Source organism: Anas platyrhynchos, chromosome 1 (genome assembly GCF_047663525.1).
Source record: "Anas platyrhynchos isolate ZD024472 breed Pekin duck chromosome 1, IASCAAS_PekinDuck_T2T, whole genome shotgun sequence".
In the NCBI taxonomy this organism is placed as follows: domain Eukaryota; kingdom Metazoa; phylum Chordata; class Aves; order Anseriformes; family Anatidae; genus Anas; species Anas platyrhynchos.
The window spans coordinates 6,889,783-6,908,541 of NC_092587.1; the positions used below are offsets into that span (position 1 = coordinate 6,889,783).

An 18,759-nucleotide genomic window follows, 5' to 3' on the forward strand; every position below is an offset into this window, starting at 1 on the left:
GGTGTAGGGTTGAGAGGGGCTTGGAGCAATGTCCTGTGCATATATATATAAATATATACATAGTTATGTACACAAGGCACAGATCCTCTTGTGGGAAGCTAGGTAAGAAAGGATTGTAATTCAAGGTCTTCTGCAGAGTGTTCAGGGTGTGCTCTCAGTGTTGTGTGATGGCACTTCTGCCAGAGCATCCTCTACCTGCAGTCTCTTTCTCTGCCCTGCTATGAATCACGGGCTCATGGATTCAGTAGGGTACCAGGGGCTTTCCCTGCCCCACTGTCATCCTGGTATGGCTACACCAGCCCCTCTCTGCTGGCAGCAGGCATCAAGCCCCACTGATACAACCATGGGGCTCCCAGGTGAACTTCATGTTTACTGCAGAACTTCAGTGTAATGCCAGTATATTAGTAGACCATTTGGTCTGTTTGCCTAGCACTTAATAGGGGGATTATCTTTTTTTTTTTTTTTTTCCCTTCTCAGATTGCTTTTCAATTTTGAAGTTGAATGTGCTCATTTTTAGTGGTAGCTTTCTCATGCATTCAGGCTCCAAACTTCCCTAGGAAGTGACTTCATGGCATTATTCATGCAGATTATTGCCTGGAGTGGCTGCTGCTGAATTACCTAGTGTTCATATAATGGCAAACTCGCAGTCCATATGTATTTAATGACTGTAATCATTTATTATTTTCCCTTTATTAGGTTTGTTTTTAAAGAAAGTTTTACAGTGCTATTTATGATATGCTAAGTGGTGCAACTTGCTGAAAAAACATATCACATTCATTTTATTTTTTAATAGGCTTTGCTTGTTAAAATGGAAATCTTTTATTTACCCTAATAGGGCAGTTTTTTTGCTGACAGTTTTATTATTTCAATTACTCAGACATTTCTTTCCTCTTTTGTTTCCCCCAGTATTCCTCCAGGGAGTTTTAATGTGTCCATTCTTTATTTAAGATTGGGTTCAGAATGTGTTATTTCTAGCAGGGCAGAGGAAAAGCATAATATAGCAGACATTAAATAGTGACATGTCAAGGTTTTATTTTCTTTCCTCCCTGAGTAGTGGAATCCTTTCCCCATCTGTGTCATCTGGTGATTAATTGCATTCATAATCTGTGCTCCTTCATCAATAACCGTCTGCTATCAATGCCAGGCAGAGAGAGGCTGTGCTCAAGTAAAACGCATTTGATAAAGGGTTTGTGGCTGCTGATAAATGAACATACATTTATGGGTAAATACTAATTTACTAATTCACTAATGCTCTATAGGCAGTGAGTACTTTTCACTTGCCCAGGGGGAAAGTGGAGTGGGACCGTGCCTCCAACCCATGCCTTGGTCAGTATATCATAACCTGACCCCCAAGAGCTCATACTGGTGGGGAATGTCGCAGCCTCCACTGGGCCAGGTGGGCAAGGGCAGATTGAATTCACCTCTACTACCTATTCACCTTTGCTATGTGAATTCAGTGTTTGCTCCCCTTGGCTCTTACTGAGGTAGAGAGTTATGACTTTCATTTGCAAGTCCTAGGAAATCTTTGACCACTCTCTGGTGGAGGGTGGTTTTATTTTCCTTTGTAGCATGGTTATCTCTGGTTTAGTTCTGTTACGTCTTTTATTTGCTCTTTGCTACTCTTCTGGTCCAGTCCTCAGACCACAACCAAATACTTGCTGGGAAATTTGGAGAGTTCCTGCAGCTCTAAGTGGGTGTGTGCTTCTCCTGACAAGTTACTGCTTGGCCTTGGCCATTGTTTAGAGAGGTATAAAGCATCTTCAAAAGCACATCCTCATACCTCTGTATCCTGTTATGTTTTCCAGAGTGTCTGGGGGAGAGCTTTTCGACCGCATCGTTGAGAAGGGGTTCTACACCGAGAAAGATGCAAGCACCCTGATCCGGCAGGTCCTGGATGCCGTCTACTACCTGCACCGAATGGGCATCGTCCACAGGGACCTCAAGGTATGGCCAAGCAGCTTGACTAGGCAGTGTTAATGAATTTTGCATAATTATGCAAGTTTAATGCATCTAAGTCCAATCTCCCCTGGGACTGGCTTTCAGTAATGATTTGCCATAAGAGGGATGTTCTAAGGTCTATGCATCCTTCCATTGTAATTGGTTTTAATGAGGACTCTTGCAATCAATGCTGTTATAGTCAATGGGCATTTTGCATGTATGATGTGGAGAAAAAGGCATTCATTAAAACCCAAAACATTACATTAAGACAAGACACTCAGCTGGGATGTGTTTACTGCTGCACGCTATCTTGTAGATTTGCTGTGCTATGTTTATTTTACTTACAAATAATTAATAGCTAGATATTGTGTGGGAAAGTTGAACACTTTCCTATCGTACTATTTAGTCCAATGTTTCTGGAGACACTTTTCACAGCAAGGATTCTTCTAAGGAGCATTTTGTGACAGTGTGATTTTAAGATAATCGTTCTTCCAGCTATGCCATGTTATCACATCAGAAATCCTCAGCTTTGCTGGTAAAAACCATCACCAGCAACAAACAAACAAACAACATACAAACAAGCAAAGATTATTTCTGTTTTGTTTTCTCTTCATATCTCAAAATGTCATTAAGATAAACAGAAAGGCCTGGATTTCATAATACACAGCTAAAACTTCCTGGTTTTAGCCATCTTAACTAATAAATTAACAGTAGGCATTTGTAAAATATACACATGTCAAAAGACAGCTAAAAATTAAACTAAAAATTCTGTAAATAAAACAACACCACTGCTTTTGCTTTGGAGGATGCTAGAACCAGGAGTTGCCTTGAATGTTGATGCTGTAGTCTTGAACTGTCCTCACATAATGACAGTGGAATTTAGCAAAACAGGTCAAATTATATAAAGGCTGAATGAATATTAAAGTTGTCATGAGCCACAAAGAAGTCTTTCTTTTTAAAAATATTTAAATGCAATTTTAATTAAATTTATTTCAAAGTTATTATTTTATTTCCTATTGCAGTCCGGTATTAAACTGCAAGTTGGCAGTTTTGGCACATCCTCTTAGTGAAATCTGGAGTGCCTGGAACGTGACCTCATCATTTTGCCTTAAGATAGATGAAAAATCATAGTGATGAGAGACATTATTTATTTGCTTTTTTATCTCCTTCAGAACTAGTGCTGATAAGAAATGCTGCTTGGGGTAAAATAACAAATCCTGGGCTTATTCCAAACTGTGAGGCAGCAGGGCCAAAGCAGAGCCCGTTACCACTGTGGCCATCAGCAGCACAGCTCTCTAAGGTGGAGCAGAGCCCAAGCCAGACAGCCCTGGCCTTAATTTGGGAAAAATTCAATGCATGATTTTCCCTCTGCTGATGTGAATCATGGGCCACGCATTTTAAAGAAAAATGCATGGAGGAAAATAATGTTCCCCAAATCAGTGTTTCTGCTTTGGCATTGTGCAGTTTAGTCCTAAAAGTCACAAATAATGTTTAGGAGGTTTTTGTTTGGTTGGTTTGTTTTATATTTTTCTTGGTTGGTTCCTTGGTTGGTTGGTTGTTTCAAGGAGACACCAGTTACTCTTCTTCAGTCTCCCACAGCCATCAAGTGCTGTCCATATTTCCCTTTCATTTCCAGCTTTTACTCTGAAAGACATTAAAACATTCTCTTTTTACTAGAGTTCCTCAGTGCTTCAGTATTGAAGTGTTGTTTAGTTATTTAATGTCCAACTTTCTCCCAAATTCATTTTGCAAGAAGTAACTTCAGACCTCTTTTTGCCGTGGGAGACTTTGGTGGAAGGTCTAGTCTTAATTCAGATATTCCTCTGTATGAACTCTACTCTTCCTATCTGTCTTTTAAGGGGATGCTGTAGCTCTTGGAATCACAGAGTCACAGAGTCAGAGAATGGTATCTCTTATTTTAAAACAGATTAATCTTATTAAAAGTTCCCATAATAAAACATAAAATATTTGGAAATGGAAAGTGGATTAATTTTCAAATTGCTTCAAGAGTTTATTTAGGGACATGATGAATTTAGATCAAACGAATATCATTCTCCAGCAGTATTTTGGGGCAAAGGCTAGCTCTTTTCTTTTTCTTTCTTTTTGTTTGCAAGTGTTTGTCAGTAGCATATCTGTTGTTAAAATGACTCATAAAATATGCTATATGAGGAACACCTGCTGTGAAATTTCTGTTAATGCAAACTTTCCATGATGGCAAAAATAGGAATGGAATAAGGCTTTTTGTGGTTTCAAAATTTCAAGATAACTGCAGGTTTCAAACTGTGATCTCCCCAAATGAAACTCTGGGAAAGAATCCACTCTGTAAAAATACAATCCTTGAAATATCTGTAACAATTATTTATTGCAATTATGTGTTATTCATACACCAAAATAGTACTTGCTGTAGTTAGGAGAAGCAGATCTGTGCTCCAAGTCTCTAATCTCAACAAAGTAGCAGAAGCTAACAAGAGATGGCAGCAGATGAAGTCCAGTGAAGTCCAGCATTGGCAAAAGGAGTGAAAAGCTGGACCAGTTCTGCTTGGTACAAAGCCATCTTGTTAATGCTTTTGGAATTAACCAGCTCATTTTATAAAAAGTGGAATTGATTTAAACAGGTATTAAAAGAAATTTAAGTTTCAAATGGGTGGGTTTCTGGGCTTTGGTAAACATGAGTTAATGGGGAACCTGAGATGAGTCAGTGGAAATAATGAGGAAATAGTTGTTTTTCCCTTAATACCAACTCTACCAGCCCTTCAGCTGATCAATACCAGAGACATTGATTTTCTGTTTAGTTCTACAATTTGGAATTGCTGCCTGCATTTTGGAACCGGTAGGGTTTTCACTGGCTGGAGGCATCAGGGAGAGCACAAAGAGAAAAACTTGTAGTGGAGGGCTCAAGGGATGGCATGAGTTTGGAAAAGGGCTGCTGGTTGATCAGGAAGGCATATAAAGGCCAGCTAATGCACAGGACTTATGAGGTATAAGAAAAAAACATTAATGCTATCACTCTATAATTATTTTTATTTCTATGAGCAGTTATTTCCCTTTTTGCCTCAGTCCCAGCTGGTTCACAGCTGTGGCTGCAGCTTTCCCTTAACTTGTAAATCCTCCATCGTCATCATGTCACATGGATGAAGCCATCATTATGTGGCTTTATGCTGCGACCAGGCAGTCAGAAAGTGCTTTAACTTCTGCTTGAGGTTGAACAGGAACCTCAGAGTAGGTTGGAGGCCATGTCTGCCCCCTTCATTTCATACCCCTTTTTCCAGAGAAGGAGGTTATGGTGAGGGAGAAGAGAAGACAGATGCCAACGCTGCTGCAACGTGATTGCTCCTCCTCATACATCCAAGCTTGGATGTGTCCCAAGGAATTTAATGATGTTGCATGGCCCCAGCTGCTTGTTGCCATTTTCTGGAAACTCACAGCTGAAGCACACAACGGGCTGATAGACAAAATGCATGTGCGTAGGTGTTTGTACCAGCTTCTAGGCAAGAAGTCCACACCAGGGTTATGTTGAAGCATTGGGTATCCATCATTTTTATCAATAAAGACTCGATAAAAATGATGGATACCATGCAGTGTGATGCCTTGCTGTTACCGCCAGGCTGTAAGGGTGCCAGCAGAGGCTGAACATTTTTGCAAGTCCAGATGTTAAGCAGGGGAAAAGCCCCCAAAATTGTGCTCTCACAGCACCTAGTGAGAGGTTTGCTGTAGGATATTCACAATGTATGAATGGAGAACTAGCACATTGGTACATGGAAGTTGGTTGGGCATTCCAGTTTACTTATACTGATGTAAACCACCGGGTCTTTGTGGAGTGGGTCTTGTTTTATCTCAGCATAAACAAGTCACTGTGCTCAGTTTTAAAACATCTTTGTACAACTATGTTAACTCTAAAGGCATTTCCTCTTTCATAACCATTGATGTCCAATGGAAAAAATGTTAAAATTGTCTTCACATCTACTGTTTTCCTTTTTCATTTCTTTTTTTCTTTTATTTTCTCTTTCCTTTTCTTTCTTTTTTATTTTCTTTTCCCTCTTTTTTTTTTTTTTAAATTTTTCCTCTTTTTTCTTTTCTTTTGGCATGTTGAACACACCTCCCGAGTAAGAGATAAGGATTTGTTCATATTTGGGGTGCCAAAGGAGAAGTACATGATGACAGACAAGTTACTCAAAGCTCAAGGTTTCGGCTTCTCCCATAAGTCACCACAAAGAAGTCTGGAGAGGTTCTCCATATGGATTGTATGAACAAATCTGTAGGATTTATGGGGACTGAATGATGTTAGTGTATGGTATAACTAAGGATTGTATTGAACATGAAGCATTAGGCCAACACGTGCTGTTACTGGATTTATACATTCAAACCCCACTTTGCTTATTCTTCTTTCTAGCCTGAGAACCTGCTTTACTACAGCCAGGATGAAGAGTCAAAAATCATGATCAGTGACTTTGGATTGTCAAAGATGGAGGGCAAAGGAGATGTGATGTCCACAGCCTGCGGGACTCCTGGCTATGTTGGTAAGAGGTTTGGTTATACCGTCCATCCATTCCTCCCAGCTACAATACAGAAGCATGGTGAAAATCAAGGTGGTTACAAACAAACAAACAAACAAACTTCTTTTCTAGTACCAATATGTAGTGCACAGGAGATTTTACAGGTGTTTTCTAGATCTACAGATTTCAGAAGTTGCTGGTGTTGTGTCCTGTGTACTCTTCTCTCTTGAGTTCCAATTTTGCAGTCCAGCTCAGGGTTTGTGGGATTAGCTTTCATTTCTTTACAAAAGGATTTTTCTTAAAGCATCTGCTTGTACCTAAATTAAAAACATGTGAAGAATGTAGTTAAATACCTTGATTCTGCAAACACCTATAAAACCCAGACGCTTCCCATAATGTAGCATATAATTTTAATCACAAAGAATAGTGTGTCGCAGATTCCCCTGACAGAAGACAGTAAAACGAAAGAGCTACAATTATTCAGACATGTTCAGCCCCACTAAGTTACTGTCTCTTTGATATAATATGTAAAAGCTTTTTAGACCCATGAACCTTTCTTGGTGGTATCAATTTATTTCCAATCACATATATAGTTCAATATTTTGTCCATTCAGAAGTGATTGTACCAGGCTACTGATTAGGAGCACACTTACCAGCATCCTAATATGCAACTGAATATGAAAAATATGTGGCAGGTGATGACAGGGTCTGTTTGAGGAAACACTGAAAGGTTCACTTCATGCACTGGACATCCAGCAAGCTAGTGTTTCTTACAATACCTAGACAGCCAGTGAGGGGGTAAAATTAATCTTAGAATCACAGAATAGTTTGGGTTGGAAGGGACTTAAAGATCATCTAACTCCAACCCCCCTGCCATGGGAAGGGACAGGGACATTAATCTCTGGGATTTATCCACGGTTAAATACATGAAAGTAAAACAATTCCTTCCCAAAGGATTTTTTTATTTATTTTTTTCTTTCCAGTAGGAAAGACCTTATGTTTTCTAAGCATCAAAGAGAGTCTCCTTTTGCTTTGCAGCTACCACCTCACCTCCATTTTCATACCTCCAATGATATCCTTGTATGAGAACCCAAACAGATTATGTGGTTATGACACGGAGATCCAGATTTGTCCCAGGAACATCTTTTTTTCCAGCAATTATCTTTATGCTGCACAGGCACACTTTGTCCTGATAACGTCAGAAAAAAATGTTTCCCATTGCGAAGCTATCAGGCCATAGTTTTTTTATTTTAAGATATATGAGTCAGGATGCACTCTGTACATAACTGTCTTGTGTAATGACATCGGACTGGAAATCTTCTTACAAAGGCCTAGCAGGAACAGAGCTTAGACAGCAATTTTCATCATTTTTACTGTCAGCTCTTTTCTCTTTAATTAACATGTTTTATTTTGCTCTGAAATGGGCACTGACTAAAATAAGTCTGCGAGACTCATGGAAGTTAAGATGATATTTGTTGAAGCACTGATGAAAATGAGGGAGTGTAATTCTGCTCTGGCACTGTGTGATCTCATATGGCTTCTCAGTATATCCATTTATATAAGAAAACTTGCTGCTTTGGAAAGGAAACTCTCAGAGCACGTGACATGAATTGTAGCACTTGGAGAGATGTTTGAGAGCTTTCATTACTCATGATCTGGATGCTGATATGTACACAAGTGCCTCCAGGTCCCGCATTACCTTACTGAGCACAGAATTCACTCATCACAGTGCAAGAGGTCATGGCCACTTATTTCAGAAGTGCTGACAGGAGTTTTTCTCCTCTCACAAAGAAAACCTCTTAAAATATTTGTTCTATTCCTTTTCCTTTTTCCACAGGAGACAGCTCCTTTTACTGCTGCTTTTTTTTTTTTTTTAAAGTAATTAGTTGCCCAGACAACATTTTCCAAGCACCGAAAATTTTTGTCAGTCACCACTATGATGCCCACAAATGGGCCTCTGTTACTGTTACACCTGATTACACATCTTCTGCATACAGTCTGCAATTTGTCTGCAACTGAAAGCATTCATGCCTTCCAGCCTCACTCCAATTTGCTGCACTTGCTTAATGCCCAACAGACCTTCTCCCTAATGGCACAACAAAAATACAGTCAAACCCCACACCTTTCTACCAACTCTTTTTGTTGAGGGTGTTTTTTTGTTTGTTTGTTTGCTTGTTTGTTTGTTTCCAAGATATTCCACCTAGCTTTGAAGTAACACTCAAGGATCCACAGCTTACAACATAATTCCTAACATTTTTCTTTAAAGATATATAGGACATTCCATTTTCTAAGATTTAGTGAGAAATTACTTATTTTTGTCAGTTTAATTTGCTTTTAAAATCCTGGGGGGGAGGAGGGGAGGGTTGGAAATAGGCATATATCACATGCCAAAGGCACCAGGACTCAGTTAAGAAGTCATTAACATTTACTACTCTTTATACTTCACCTCCTGAAATGGAAATGGATCCAGTCGGATCCTGCTGTGCAAAATGCTGCACAAGCTTCTGACTTTGTAGCAGACTTGATTCTAACTCAGGTCTGCTGCCCTTCACATTTGCAAGCATGCAAGGCCCGCTGCCATTTCTGTCTAATTTTCCTGAGTAAGGTATACTTTCAACTCCCTGCATCTCAATTTTTAACTCAGCTTTTCTTAGTTTTAGCTCTAAAGAATGGTGGTATCTGAGACACTAAATTCCTGTCTATGTGGTTCAGAAATTCATCAAATAAGGAAGGGTGTAATTATAATTAAGCTTCTTAAGAAATATCAGTTTTCCTTCTGAAAATTGAATTGTATCTTATTGAATTGGAGAATGTCTAAAATGTGCATAACCAGTAATGAATGAGCACATTGGCTTGGCTTTTAAGGCTCTGCCTTACAGATTAAATTACTGTCAAGAGTTCAGAGACTTTATTCTTTTAGGAGACTTGTTGAAGATTATTGTCCTATGCTGAAAATACAATAATTTAACCCAATTAGACTTAGTTGGAGCATGTTTATTAAGATATAAATCTAAATGTTTACTTTGGGTCTGATAATACAACCTTTTCTAATAAGAAGGTCTTCCATTTTCTTACCTGCTTAACACTCTTATGTCCTTCCATTTCTTATGGGGGGAGTCCAGGTGATGAGCTGGGACTGGACACCCAACTTTTAGATAACAACCTAAACTAGGTAAAATAAGGTAGCTTCTGTGATGCATCTTATTGCAAATTATGTGTGGATTGGCTTGCATGCTTCTCACCTCTTCTAGAATGGAGTAGAAGTGGTATTTTCCAAAGCCCCTGAGTGATCTGTGTGATTATGGGCAAGACCTGTATAAGCCATTAGTGATATGCCATTTTAAACATCACAGATTTGGGCTGCTTGGCTTGAGACCATTTAAAAGAGATTGACTTTGATGGAGGAAGTTTTCAAAACCTGTGTGAAAATGAGTTGTCCTTGAGGTATGTCAAGTTGGACGCTCACTGACTCTCCAGTCACTCAGCAAATTTCTCTAAAGGGATTTTGGTTATTTGGGAAGTAGGTCTCACTGACTTACTTTCTGTGAGAGTTGGTCTCTGAAAAGCTTTAGTTACTTTTGCAGATGGAACTTAGACTCACAAGGTACTTAGGAACACTGGAAAGTTTGGAAAATATGTTAGAAACTCCATCTCAGCATTCTCATCTCCATTTGCAGAGACACTGAATTATTAACTGTGTTTGTGGCTGGCTAATATCTTAATCCTGCTGAGATTTAAAATTTTTGCTCAGGGGTCCAAAGCAACTTTAAGTAAAATTTATTTATATTTCACTGTTATAAGGATTGGGACGGACCCCAAATTTGTGATTGATCTCTGTACACCCCACCTCACTTGCTGTTTTTATTCTCGGTAGTGCCTTTAGGAAAGGTCATCTCACACCTTTTAGCTCCGACAGAAATCCAGTAGAAGTTCCAGATCTTATCAAAGCCATTTCTCTTAGCCCTGTGCACGACTGAAGCACTTAAGTAAACAACAGATTTCCATGTTTACTTTTGACTTACTCAGTATCCTTTGAATAAAAGGTTTGAAAATATTCAATAAGCCTTTGGAATATACTTATTAGCAAAAAGCAACCCCAGGAATTGTTTAGGCAGTAACATGAGTAATAAAGTAAAAATAAAGCATGGGAACTGCTCTCATCAAGGCACAGGCTGGTGACAGTGGAGTTGCTCAGCTCCCTGAAATGGACTGTGCTGGTGTGTGGCTGTAGCTGTGTTATGTCCCATGATGGCTCCTTCAATCTGACTCAGTAACATGAAAAAGGGACAACTGGAGCAAATGAAACCAGCAGGGCTACACCAAAACCCCACTGTCATTAATACACAGCACCAAACTGCGAAGTATTGGTCAACCAGGACAAGCTGAACTCTGTAGGACTGCGTGAGAGAGGGAAAGAAGTGCTTTTCATCTCAGGAGTCAGTGGAAGAGGGGCTCTGGTCTTGTGGTAAAGCTGCTTTGTATGCCTTTTAGCCTGTTTGCACTGTGAAGAAGACGTTGTGCATGGAAGCAGTGGAGTTCGTGCTACTCTTGCACCATCTTTGGCTCGAGGCTAGCGAGTAGGCCTTGTTGCAACCAGCTGTCTGCTCAGTGGTGTGGGGTTCCTCTGTCCGACTTCTCAAGGTGGTACCCTCAAGAATCTTACACTACAGGGCTTACACCAGCTCTGTATGGTGTCCCTTGCAAACCCTGCCTGTTAATCATCCTCTTTCTTGGATTTCATGGCCGCCTTGTACCCGCCTTTCCTTGTGAGACTTGCTTACGTGATGGAAACTGGCACTAAATAGTTACCAGCTGAACTCCCAGCCTTGGCTTGTACAAGGCCCCTTTGTAGGGCAAATTGAGCTGCGTCCCTGCCCAATGTAAGCAAGTCCCTGATTATTTTAACTAGATTTAAATATTTTTATTTTTTATTCATCCTACATTTATGGCAGCATTCTGATTTGTCAGTCCTATGGGGAATCTTCAAAACCAGCACCCTTTGTTAAAATGCATCATTCCTTCTGGCATGCAGCTTGTGGGAAGCCATATAAACCACAGAAAAAAATAGCATTAGATTGAGTTCTTGTGAGACAGCAAAATCTACGGGGAGTAGCACCATCATGGGAGTGAAGGAGAACTACTTTTAAGTATGTGGCTGGTATGAAGAGCAGGCACCCTCATGACTCACTTGTACAATTAGTTCAACAGGCTTAAAGTATCAGAGCAATCCCCATCAGTTGAGCTCTTTGCAAGAGCATGGCTTGCTGGTTTTGGCATCCAGCAGCTGCATTTTTAGGGAGCTTATCAGCATAGCTGTGCCCACTGGGGGTAGTGGTACAGTGCTCTGAAAGGATTCCAAACTTCTTTATTCTGAACCCTTTCTTAAAACCTCAATTTTAAATAAGCCTTCAAATTTTTCTCTTAATAAAAAAGAAAGAAAGAAAAAAAAAAAAAAAAAAGGAAAAAAAGCACAAAACCCACCCCTAACTGTAAATCAGCAGATCATCTGGCCTGGAAGTGGAGTGCCCTCATTATCCAAAGAAAGGTATAACTCACTTAGAATTGGTTTTCCTGTCCTTCCGATTGCTTTGGCTGCTCCAAAAGAATGAAGGTCTTCTTTCTGCTCAGCTGGTGTTTTCGTGGCACCAGAAATGGGAGTTTTGACTTTTCCATTCTCCTTACTGCTGTTTTGCCTCCTCAGTCATCTGTGTTGATCCTCTAACACCGTCAGCTCTTGGATTTTTTTCATTGCATTTCCTGCTTTTGCAGGCACTGATCTACTTTCATTTCTAAGGGCTTCTCTGACTTGTTTTTCAGCTCATTAAATATTTCCATCTTTTCTGCATCTCAGACACAGATGATGCTTGGCTATGTTCTGCTTCTGTTGTATATTTGCTCTTTGGAATAAAAAACAAAAACAGCCATTGGCCTCAAAATAGTTATTTAAAGCTTCTGACTTTTTTCATCAAAGTTTACCAAAGGTGAGGTAATAGCCTTACATTTGCCTTGGGCTTCATCCTGTGGTGTCCTTACCTGCCACCATCCACAGCACCAATTGCCTGTTATCGGCGCACTTCAGTCCTGTAAGACAGACAGAAATGCTTCAACACAGCTTTGATGTTTAAGAGAGAGAGAATCTTTATATAGTTCACATCCTCTCATCTCAGATTTGTTTTCTGTTATGTTAATGTGGCATACCCGTATAATGTCAGGAGCTCACTTGGATCTGTGGTGTTCAAGAGCCATTTGCATAATGTTTCCTTTGGGGGATATGGAATGTATAATGTTTACCAGTCTTGAAAAAGGTGCAAACAGGATCAGACAGCCAAAGGTAGAAGAGATACGTGAATGAAATTTTGGAAGTTTGGAAGAATGTGAGAGTCGGAAGACATATAACAACCTAAACACAAGGGAAAATGAATTCACTTCTTCTGCATGCTTTGTCACAAAATTCAGTCACAAGGGATGGGACAGAAAAAGGAGCTGAGTCTTACAAGCCCAATTTGATAAAAAATTTGTGAAGAAAAAAAATCTTTTTAGAAGACTTGAATTTTGGTGAACCAGGAAAGAAAGTGAAGTTAAGGGATGCAAAGATTGTCTGGGAAGGTTGTCCTGATTGACTTTGAGGAACAACTGTTAAATGAGCAACAAGAGAAATATAAATTTGACATGCTAACAGCTTGCCAAGTCATCTGGGAGGCAATAACAAGCCAAATGGGATGGCTCTCCAGTGCTTCATTCTTTTTTCCCAAGTTCTTCAAATTCACTCCCACTGGATTGACTAGCACCAACCTGACAGGCAAACCCTCACCCAGCCACTGGGAATAGAACTACATTTGGGTGGCAACAGAAGATGTCTTTTATATTCACACAGCTCCATCCACTATTGTAGTAAGAACATTTTTATCTTTGTCTTGATAAACTACAGCACTGTTCCGATGTCCTGGAGGGAGTCAGGGGCTTCTCAGGAGTTGGGGTGCAGGTTTTTGCCAAGCACCCGGTGCTGGGTCAGGAGTCATAGAATCATAGAATCATAGAATATCCTGAGTTGGAAGGGACCCTTCAGGATCATCAAGTCCAACTCTTGACACCGCACAGGTCTACCCAAAAGTTCAGACCATGTGACTAAGCGCACAGTCCAATCTCTTCTTAAATTCAGTCAGGCTCCATGCAGTGACCACTTCCCTGGGGAGCCTGTTCCAGTGTGCAACCACTCTCTCTGTGAAGAACTTCCTCCTGATGTCAAGCCTAAACTTCCCCTGTCTCAGCTTAACCCCGTTCCCGCGGGTCCTGTCGCTGGTGTTAATGGAGAAAAGGTCTCCTGCCTCTCGACACCCCCTTACGAGGAAGTTGTAGACTGCGATGAGGTCTCCCCTCAGCCTCCTCTTCTCCAGGCTGAACAGGCCCAGTGCCCTCAGCCGTTCCTCGTACGTCTTCCCCTCCAGGCCTTTCACCATCTTCGTAGCCCTCCTCTGGACACTCTCCAACAGTTTCATGTCCTTTTTATACTGTGGTGCCCAGAACTGCACACAGTACTCGAGGTGAGGCCGCACCAGCGCAGAGTAGAGCGGGACAATCACCTCCCTCGACCTACTAGCGATGCCGTGCTTGATGCACCCCAGGACACGGTTGGCCCTCCTGGCTGCCAGGGCACACTGCTGGCTCATATTGAACTTGCTGTCTACCACGACCCCCAGATCCCTCTCTTCTAGGCTGCTCTCCAGCGTCTCATCGCCCAGTCTGTACGTGCAGCCAGGGTTTCCCCGTCCCAGGTGCAGGACCTGGCACTTGCTCTTATTGAACTTCATGCGGTTGGCGATCGCCCAGCTCTCCAACCTATCCAGATCCCTCTGCAAGGCCTTTCCACCCTCATTCAAGTCCACAACTCCTCCAAGTTTGGTGTCATCGGCAAACTCGCTCAAAATACCTTCTATTCCTACATCCAGATCGTTTATAAAAATATTGAAAAGTACCGGCCCTAAAATGGAGCCTTGAGGGACCCCACTAGTGACCACCCGCCAGCCTGACGCAGCGCCATTCACCATATCGTGCTAGTCCTTCGTGCTAGGGGCAGTGGAAAGAAACCTCCTTTAGCATGCAGTGGATAGGTGTTGGGGCATTCCCACTTTGCAATACTGTAATAAGATTAACAATATATGAACAGAAATATCATTTAAATTTCTTATGCATGCAATGATCCCAGATTGCTGGATGACTTGAAGACTGAGGTTACATTTACCCTGTGCTGCAGACTGGGGCAATCCCCACACTTCCAAAGCCTTCTCAATCTGTCTGCCAGCTGTATCTTTACCCACATTCCCTTGAATTTTCTTCTTTTTTATATAATATCTCCCCCTTGTGACTTGACCCTTTCCATCATTCTGCTCCTTGTGGAAATACAACCTGAATGCCCTCCCTCATCTGCCCTGTCTTCCCTTCAGTCCCTTCTTTAAGCTCTTATGCCCAAGCACCAGAAAGCCTTTTCAGTTTCTCATTACTACTTTCTGTTCCATTCCTTGCTGGCACTTTTGACCTTAGTTTTGTTGGCTTGTCTAGCTTAGGAAGATAACTCTTTGAAGAGTCCTTACCAGTACCCCAAGGCATATATAACAAATGAATGTGATGCTCGAGTTGTAATACATATATATGCTTCACAAATTTTTTCACTGTGCTTCAAGTAACTGATCTATGGTTGTTAAGAATACTAGCATAGTAAGGCATAACACTACAGAAATATTTTTGATGGGACTTACCCTCCACTATTTTTTTTTTGTGGAGCATTTGAACTCCAGAGATCTCAAGAAATACTGTGTTTTGAAGAGCCCATGTGGTGAGTCTGCTGTAGGAATGCCACAAGCAGTGATTTGTTGCATTATTGTGGACATTTTGCTTTGAAAATGCAAAAGCTTCTTTACACGAAAAAGATTAGAGTCATGGTTTTTTAAATTTTAGGTTTAAGCATTTGCAACTAAAAGGTTCCAACAGGGAAAGCATAATGCTCCAGGCTCCCAAATAAAAATAAAAAGCACCTTTTCAACTCCCACTGGTTGAAGAAAGGAAAGCAGACTCACAAAGAGTTTCAATTAAATGACCATACTCTCACTTCTAGCAAATTTCAAGCTATGGTGGCAGAAAACTATGTAGAGGCAGAGAAGGCTTAGATCTTTGTGCATGTCTCCAACGCCTGCTGCTTTTCATTTCTTACTCCCAGAGGCAGGAGAACAAATGATTCCCTCCGACTCTGACACCCAGGAGGCTTCGTTGATCATCAGGTGGTAGCATGGTGATGTCTCTCCTTCCTCTCCTGCAAACCTAGACATCACCTCCCCGACAGTGTGCTTTCTAAGTAGCCTCTTGAAGTCCCTCATTTGGCAGCTCAAAGTGCTGGAGTTGTGAGGCTGTCAGGGTGAATGTGTGTCTCAGCACTGCTCCATTTTTCTCAGCTCCATTTTTCTTCAACTCTCATAAAGTTCCTCTGGCAGGCAGCTGATGGCCCTACTGCCCTCAGACTGCTGAGTATTTTTATGTGCCTGCTTTTCCTTTCTTTCCCTGGAGTCAGAAAATAGGGAATTTTCTCATTTTCAGGAATACTTCTCCTTGAGGTTTGAAAACACCATGATTTTTGCAAATATGAGGGCTAAATGTGGAAAGCAACAAAAAGCCTTTGGGAGCCTCAGGATTCAGGGAGCACTATCAAGTCCTACTTCTTGGCAACTTTCAAATGTTTGGTCTTGTAATGTGTGCTTGTTTGGCTTTTTGTTTTCAGCTCCTGAAGTGTTGGCCCAGAAACCCTACAGCAAAGCTGTGGACTGCTGGTCCATTGGGGTCATCGCATACATCCTGTGAGTATCCATTGGGTTTTCACAGGTGGCTTTGGGATCTAAAACATGCTCTCCCATTATATATTTTCCCACTTAGTTTGCTTGAAGAAAGTTAATCTCTGACAGTTGTGAGCCAGGATAGCGTGAACCTTGGATATGTCCCAGTTATGTAAAGGCCGAATTTGGGCAGAAGCTGTAAGAAATGAACGAGAACCCTTCAAAAAGGCAAAAATCCCTACTCCTGCCTAAATTACATGTTGTATAATAGTATGGGCTTCTTCAGGTTGTGATGTCAACGAACTTGTTCCCTTTTCTGCTCAGTTTATCTTTGATTAGAAACAAGTTTGGCATGTCCACAGAGCACAGCACCATGCCCATGGATGTGTCCTGAAGTGTCACCTCTCTTGAGGTGTCACTGTGTTAGCTTCCTTCCTTGGGGAGGGCCACAGGTGGATAAGAAGACAAGAGCTTTTTACATACCAAAGTGAACTATTTCCACCAAAGCATAATACAAAATGATGAGATTTTTGTGAAAATGGAGGTGATTTTCTTTAACGCATCCACTCCTTCAACCTTCAAGTCCCATAGGAGATGATGAGCTGATTCCTGCCCTGTTGATTCCATTGCTTTTCCATGAAGCTGTTAAGCCTCTGCATTTGTAGCTGAGTTTGCTCCTCTGACAGGACTAATTGCTAGTCAAGAGTGTAGGGTATGGTTGCTTGAGAAAGCTACAGGACCAGGACTTTTGTGCATTTCCCAAAGTGGTGGATGAGTCTCAGAACCCATATATTTAAGGAGATTTAGTGCCTGTCTTCGTTCAGTATCTGCCACTCTTCTTTACAAAGATTTAATAGGACCATAGGATATTTAGGTTAAAAGGGTTCCCGGGAAAATTCTAGTCCTGTCTGTCAGGTCATACCAAGTTGTCCAAGGTTTTATCCAGTTGGTTCTTGAAGTCCTCCTCAGGGACTATACGAGGGCAACCTGTTCCCTGCTTAGACTGTCCTCATGGGGAAGAGGTTTTCCTTATATCCAGGCTTGTCTCCATGAAATGGGACAGCCAGTGCTGTGGATGTGGGTGCACCTTCAGTGTGTGAGCCATAGGAGTGGGTGAACCCCCTCCTGTTCCAGTGACTGCAGAGGTGTCTTTGCTACTGTTGTGGTGGGGATATCCTGGTACCAGGGGTCATTAGCGCTACCCAGAGAAGAGCACCCCTAATATTTCAGGAAACCATCATCTGAATCCAGCTGAGTATATGAAATCACTGTGGATTGAGAGGGAAATGCAGAACTTCTTGCCCATGAACCTGTAGGAAGGCCTGCTCTAGCTTAGGGTACTATCCTGATGGGCTGGTCTGTGCTCAGGGTCAGGTTCCTGAGCTCATGTACGCCGTTCAAACAGCAGTTGTGCAGTTGCATCTTCACAGTGTAGCTGATTTTGAAGCAGGAGCAATCCCTACTTTGTTCAGGTCTTCAAGACGAGGTCAGGCTATCACCATGGGCTGACTCAGGGAACCACACAGCACAAGGATCCTATTCCTTGTGTGCAGGAGAGCACATGTAGCTGTTGACTGCTACAGAAACAAACGCCTTTTCATGCCAGAACTAGCAGTGCTTTCCTTTCTATGTTTTTTTATTTTTTCCTTTTTTACACAACTGTCAGAGTTATACAAGACTGCAGGAAAAAGGCAGCTCCAATGAGGCTCAGCATTAAAGCATTCCTGCTTTGTTCCCTTTCTCCTTATGCAAACATTTCATGGCTTGTCAACGTGAATAACTTTTCGATGGTGTAGTAGAACTATTTTTGCCAGGACACACCTCATTGCTGCATTATCCACTCTGTGCAAAGTTCATTCTTTACATTTTCATTTAACCTTGAACATAAACTATATATGACCCAAAATAGCTTTTATATATTAAAATAGGGACAGGATTTGTTTATTTGCATGTATGTTTATATATTTAAAGCAAAGCCCTGCCCACACACATCAGTCTTATGACTGCCTTTGCCATTCTGCATGAATATTTGAAAAGTTCTTCAGTACAAAACTTTGCAGGGGGATGGATTTACCTCGGAGAAACCACCAACAGCTGGATTCAAAAAAACTTCTGCATAACAAAGCAAAAATCAACAGTTCACTGACTTTTTGTCAAAACCCAGTGGGACATGCCACAGCAGCGAGGAAGAGAGCAGACATGCCAAGATACCTTAGAGGCTGCTTCACACAATATTCCCTAAAGCTCTTTTAGATGAGGATGGGGTGTGCTGATGCAAGATTGCCATCTTGCACAAGCAAACATGAGCATGGGAGCCCTAGATATTTTCTTGTTGGTTTTGGCTCTTGCTAGCCATGGCAGGACAGCCAGGTAGGGTCGTTCCTTTTGCTTTCAGAGTACTTTGCTGAGTACCAGTTTCAGAGGGAGATAGAAAGGAGGCTGCAGGTGGAAGACAGCAGTATGTTGCCTTGCTTCCAGGCTTGACCACTCCCCAGATTCAGTTTAATGTC

General features: G+C 41.4%; 1 protein-coding gene across 4 annotated transcripts in view; it reads left to right on the plus strand.

Moving 5' to 3' along the window:
* The window catches only part of CAMK1D (calcium/calmodulin dependent protein kinase ID), a 219,389-nt gene that overhangs the window by 171,070 nt on the left and 29,560 nt on the right, over positions 1-18,759 (plus strand). For all 4 annotated transcript variants that reach the window (XM_027460556.3, XM_027460549.3, XM_027460562.3 and 1 more), the window contains exons 4-6: positions 1,806-1,944; positions 6,329-6,455; positions 16,198-16,273. In XM_027460556.3, the coding sequence (XP_027316357.1) occupies positions 1,806-1,944; positions 6,329-6,455; positions 16,198-16,273 (342 nt within the window). The remainder of the gene's footprint in view (positions 1-1,805; positions 1,945-6,328; positions 6,456-16,197; positions 16,274-18,759) is intronic.